Genomic DNA, 6566 nt, shown 5'->3' with positions numbered 1-6566 from the left:
ACATGGACTTTGAGACAGCGTTTAGTCAAGGTGATACTCTTCTTGAGAAATGGGAACGGTCTTTCAATTCTATCATATCTTTTCTATCAAAAGAAAACCATATTAAAGATAAGAATGTAAAAAAACTTATTGACTCATTAAAGACTGATATTGGAATATCGGAGAGTAAGTTAAAATCATATTTTTAAATAATTTTTGCAATTTATTAGTATATGTTTTATGAATGTTTTAGATGGACGCGATGCTGCTTTGATTTGGGCATTGCATGGGTATTTTGTTCCAACGAATAAAATAATTCGAATCGATCCAAAAACAAATAAGAAGGTAACAACAAAATTCACTATAAAAGATTCACAAGAATCTGTAATTTTTGTCGGGGAAACACAACAAGTAATAGAAGATCACATCGAACATATTCGAAAAACCAAAATTTCAGTTCAGCCTTCACTCTACTGCGTTGGGGAAGATATATTTACTATTAAAGATATATTCCTTCACATTGAGGGAGTGCGTTATAATTTTAAAAGCGCTTTAAAAGCATTAGATACTTGTTTTAAATCAATGTATCTTTTTGACATGCAATTTCCAGAAGAGTCAAATATGTTTTACACATTTCTTGAATGTTTTTTTTATAACTTTAAAGGCACCAGAAGTTATTCTAAAGTTCATATTCTATTAGAATACTTGCAAAAAAAATCTTTTTAATGTACCTATTTTCTATTTTTTTAATTTTAATATTAACTAAATTTTAGTATAGTTTTATAACAATTAAAAAAGATACTGGAAGAGTGCAATTTTTTATGTATAAATAATTTTATTATTATATTACTATAGGTATTTTGTTACATTATTATTTTATGCTTATTATTAATATTATAATTATAAAACTAGGTATATTAAACAGTATAAATCTGTTTAATTTTATTTCATCACAAATATTTACTATCTTTTTAATGTACCTATTTTCTATTTTAAAAATTGGAATATTAACTATATTTCAATATTGTTTTATAACAATTTAAAAAGATACTGGAAAAATGCAATTTTGTTATGTATAAATACTTTTATTATTATATTACAATAGGTATTCGGTTACATTATTATTTTATGTTTATTATTAATATTATAATTATAAAACTAGGTATATTAAACAATATAAATCTGTTTAATTTTATTTCATCACAATGATTTACTATCTTTTTAATGTACCTATTTTCTATTTTAAAAATTGGAATATTAACTACATTTCAATATTGTTTTATAACAATTTAAAAAGATACTGGAAAAGTGCAATTTTGTTATGTATAAATACTTTTATTATTATATTACTATAGGTATTTTGTTACATTATTATTTTATGCTTATTATTAATATTATAATTATAAAACTAGGTATATTAAACAATATAAATCTGTTTAATTTTATTTCATCACAATGATTTACTATCTTTTTAATGTACCTATTTTCTATTTTAAAAATTCAAATATTAACTACATTTCAATATTGTTTTATAACAATTTAAAAAGATACTAGAAGAGTGCAATTTTGTTATGTATAAATACTTTTATTACTATATTACAATAGGTATTTTGTTACATTATTATTTTATGCTTATTATTAATATTATATAATTATAAAACTATATTAAACAATATAAATCTGTTTAATTTTATTTCATCACAATTATTTACAAACCTTCTTCTTTTTGGTTAGCTTTTTTTAACACTTATAGGTAACCTTATATATAGGGTAAATTAATAATTTGTTTAATAAATTATTACATATTATATTTCTATAATATAATTCTTAATTAGTTATTAACTAATTATTTAGTTCAACAATAGTAATTTTTAACAGTAACTAAATTTACTGTAAAGCAAAATTAATTAGGTATATTATAAAAATATATTTATTAAATCAATAATTTAAATTAATTTATGCAATAATATGATTTTTTATAAATAAATATTGCATCCATTAAATTAATAATTTAAATTAATTTATACAATTATATAGTTTTTTATAAATAAATATTGCATTCATTAATTCAACAACACCTATCTATTGAATCAACTACAACTATTTATTGATAGAATTATCTGTAACATTGAATCAAGAATTCATACATATCAAATAAATAACTAGGCTTTACCAGTATGATAAAATGTATTGCTAATAAAATTAACTTCGAACGTTATATTAATAATTAGAATTTTAATATTAATAAACATAAATTATAAATAAAATAAAACCCTTTTTATTCATTAAACGTTCCGATACATCAAATATGTTGTTTATAAACATTAGATGATTATATCAATAACCGTTTTCATCGGAGATATTTTGATGTCTAAATTTATTAATCCAATGTACTTTTTTTTTAATAATACGTCCTTTTTTCGTTCAGTGTGTATCTGGCATCTGCAGAGCTTGGAACCTTAGATGATTTTTTAGGTTTCTTAAAAAACTAAAAATAAAAATGATTCAAGTAACATGAGACATACCTATCCTATGTTTATTTTTCTTGTAAGTTCTGCGCGCTTACTTAATATATATGCCACATATATGATTTATTTTTACTATTGGTGTACAGTGTGGTATACATGGCATATAACTATATAAGTTAATTCTTAATACGTATAACTTATGACGTTTTTGTTTGCTGAGTTTAAAACATAAAAATAACGATGCATTATACATAGGTACATACATTATACAATATACATATACATACATAGGTATACATACACGCACGAGAATAACCCATATATCACATTATAATATGACTGAGTTAAATTAAATGTTATAAAGATTTTTTACATTGCGGGGAAATTCTAAGAATACTGGGAAAAAAATTAAGAGGTATCAGCGATTTTAAGTTATTATTATGATATAGCGTTCTGTTTGTTTTCTCTCTCTGACCCGCGTGCAACGCATAAACAAAACCTAGGTATTCACGCAAAAACATTTTATTTGTTTTTGTGTAATCTTAGAGTAAAATCACCCATTACAACAATTATAAATGATAATATTTTTGAGAGTATGGCATATCGATTATTCTAAATAGTGTCTCAAAATAATTTAATATCCATTTAAATGTACAAAAAAAAATGTTTATTTTTAAAATCGAATATAAAGTAAAATTATAATTAAATAGAAACCCAAAAACAGTTATATCTATTAATTTTTATAATTTTTGTAATGGGTAAAATTACTTTAAGCTTATTCAACAATCATAAGAAACGATTTTACACGAAGCGTATTTATAATCTATGTTGCGCGTGGGTCTGAGAGAAACAATGCGCTGGCAATAAATAATAAAACCGTGTTAATAAAATTCGACTGTATCTAAGTAGGCAAATATTAGTAATTATGTTATAGTTTAAAATATTATTTTCGTATGTTTACATTTTTCCTTTAGGCTGTTATATTATTGAGTATAGTTGTATGTTGCTATAGAACTAGTTAATTTTAATATTGTTTTACTGAAAAGAGTTGGCTCTACTGACCGTTAATCGATAGCTTCAATGTTTCCCAACTCCTGGTATACAACATCTATAATAACAACTGAGCTTATGTATTGCGTAGTTTATGTTTCAGTAGGTATAATAGCTCTATAACTATTAACTATATTGTTTGTTAACATAATATGTAAATAATATTATAAATTATAACACGATAAATATAATATAGAACTAATCGATTATGTAAGTAAATATAGGCTGTAAAAAAAAATTGTTATTGTTTCTACCTTTTCTCTTAATTATTATTAAATACCAAAATGTATATAATATCTATTTTCTATATACAGATACTATTTAACATATTATTTTAAAGAAAATTGATGTTTTTGGTTTTCAGGGATTGGGATTCTAATACCGAAATACAGAAAAAGTAAGAGTACGATGTACAAACTTAATACTTGTATAATAAGCACGAAGTAGAAAAACATATAATAATAGAGTGAATAAGTGAAATCTTTAGCACAATACCTTAACCAAGCCCGGATTAAGGGGAGGGGGGGTCCAAGAGGGGCACGGTCTCGGGGCCCATTGATTTTGGGAGCCCATTTTTATCCCCAAAATATTTTATATCATAAAAAATTACTAAATTATAATAAATATAAAATTGATATTCAATGATGAAGTTTATAAAATGGGAGTTGTGAACTACATCGTACGCAATACGCATAGATGATGTTCTTTGTTATCTATGATTGAAGATTGTATTTAGTAATATAGTACAAAATTATACTATTTTATTTACATTTGTAAAAATTTAGAAATACAATTTTATGAAGTTAAATTTGAAAGGGGGCCCACTAAGTGTATGGTGTCCCGGGGCCCAATTAATCCTTAATCTGGGCTTGACCCTAACCCTTGTTATTTTTAAGATCAACTGAAACTTATAGATAGCAATAATATGTATGTAGGTCAGAGGGTATGATAGAAAAAAAAATATAGACACCATAAAGGGACTGTCACGTACTCTCGTGAATTTAGAACATTAGCTATGTAGATATGGTTTGTCTCTTTCAATTTATTAGACCCGAGGTTTATAGGTAATATCAAAGCTGGGCAAGTAAGTAGTTTTTTTTATCAATTAGTTAAAGTTCAATTACTATAATATAAAACTAATAAAGTTAGAACGTATATATTAGTTTCTGACATTTCCAAAATGTCTAACTTTGTTACACCACTTACCGCACATTATAGGAGTAAGTGATAATAATAATTGAGTTGAAATTAAAGTTAGCGGCTCATTTTGTTTTATAATTTAAAATATAAATTTAAAAATCCATTCATAATTTTTTGAAATATTTAGTATTAAATTAATAATTATATTTTGAATTTTTGATGGTAACTGATAATTGATTAATTTAATTCATGAATACGGCAGTGGCGAGGGCGATAAATTGTGTTCGACGAAGACACAGTGCTACAAGTCATAACGATAACACTATTGTTGTATTTCATCACCCATGTATTTCATCGTGGTCTTGAGATAATTTAATTATCGGGCAGAGTTTAAAATTGACCTTTTTATTAACTACCTGTAATTACTAATTTACGGGCCAAGCTTATAAGTTATAACAAAAAAGAATTTTCAACAAGTTTCAACTGCCTAGTGCTTACTGCCTACTCCGTCACCACTTAGGTACGGGTTCCCTGCAGTGACGTTTAGCGTCAACTATATACCATATTACAGTACCGAACATGGTCCAATCCATAGGACCCCGTGCTGTTCCACCGTTTGACGCACCTTAATAATTGTGCGTTAGTACTGTATGGTTTAACATTTTTAAACTATGTATTTTACAAGAATTGTAATACAATGAGAAATTAATAAATGATCACGAAATATAATATATTTATATTATTATATTTATATTATTTATTTATATATATTTATTTATATTATAATATGATTAACGACGTTAATTTTAGGGATGGGCCGATACTAAAACCGATAGGTACTCGATATCGGCTGATATTGATGGTATCGGGTTTATCGGTATCGGTTCTTTTTTTAAACCGATATTTGAACCGATAGGTACCAAAAAAAAAAAAAAAACCAAATCTATCAGCATAATAGCATTGATTATAAATTGTAATAGTTAAATGTAAAATGATAATATTATTTCGGTTGATAGTATCGGTGATATTTTAATATCGGTTCATTGTTATTTGTTTATGCTGAAAATGTTGGTTTACAAATATATCGGGATAGGTTTTTTATCGGTTGCATATATCGGAATATCGGATATCGGTAAAAAGAGGTATCGGCCCAACCCTAGTTAATTTAACGTTATTCACGAACGATGATCGGGTAACCTAACGGCGATATTTTCCGTTGGTCAGTCTTCATTCTTAAGGTGCTATTTCACCCTATTAGACCCTGTTTGCATAACCATGTGAAGCGATACTTCCTGATTAATAAATTCGTGTTATCGATCATTGTCGATAGATACTACAGGGCACAGGTTACCTGCCGTTACCGTTAAGTTAAAATATTTCAAATCTATCACTGCAGTAGTTAGCTACATGTAAACATGTTACTACAGTGTATATTCATACCCATGTAAGACAATTATTGTGAACAATTATCAAACACGAGAATATGCAAAATCCAAACTATTGAACACGTCGTACGTGACACTGTGCAGCAGTGCAGGGGGTGGATAGCGACATCGTGAGTCTGATCATTCACTAATCATAATTTACGGGAAATTTCCAGAATCGGGCAGAGTTGGGTCAAGGCCCAGCGGCGGATATAGGCTTATATTTTTTTACCGGGAAGTAATTTGGATATAGGGCCCCCAAAAATAAGAAGGGGCCTCAAAAAATAAGACCCGAGTGACATTTTATTTTTGATATAATAACAAAAAATAAATTAATATTGTATATCACTGAAATCATATTTTGTAGCAGTTAAAAATATTGTATGTAGTTACAAATTGTGTTATAATATTAATTAATCATTGTTTAAGACATATTTTGGAATAAAGAATACATACCAGGACTATTATCTGATTCATCTGCACTTTTCTTCAAAATTTTTTTTTT

General features: G+C 26.2%; 1 protein-coding gene across 1 annotated transcript; it reads left to right on the top strand.

Moving 5' to 3' along the window:
* The first annotated feature begins 2 nt into the window (after positions 1–2).
* Positions 3–709, top strand: LOC115033518. Its single transcript, XM_029486218.1, has 2 exons — positions 3–165; positions 233–709. The coding sequence occupies exons 1-2, from the start codon at positions 3–5 to the stop codon at positions 703–705; spliced, it is 636 nt and encodes a 211-aa protein (XP_029342078.1). The 3' UTR covers positions 706–709.
* The last annotated feature ends 5857 nt before the right edge of the window (positions 710–6566 follow it).

Source organism: Acyrthosiphon pisum, chromosome A1, assembly GCF_005508785.2.
Source record: "Acyrthosiphon pisum isolate AL4f chromosome A1, pea_aphid_22Mar2018_4r6ur, whole genome shotgun sequence".
NCBI lineage: Eukaryota > Metazoa > Arthropoda > Insecta > Hemiptera > Aphididae > Acyrthosiphon > Acyrthosiphon pisum.
This window is presented reverse-complemented; position numbering and strand designations above follow the sequence as displayed.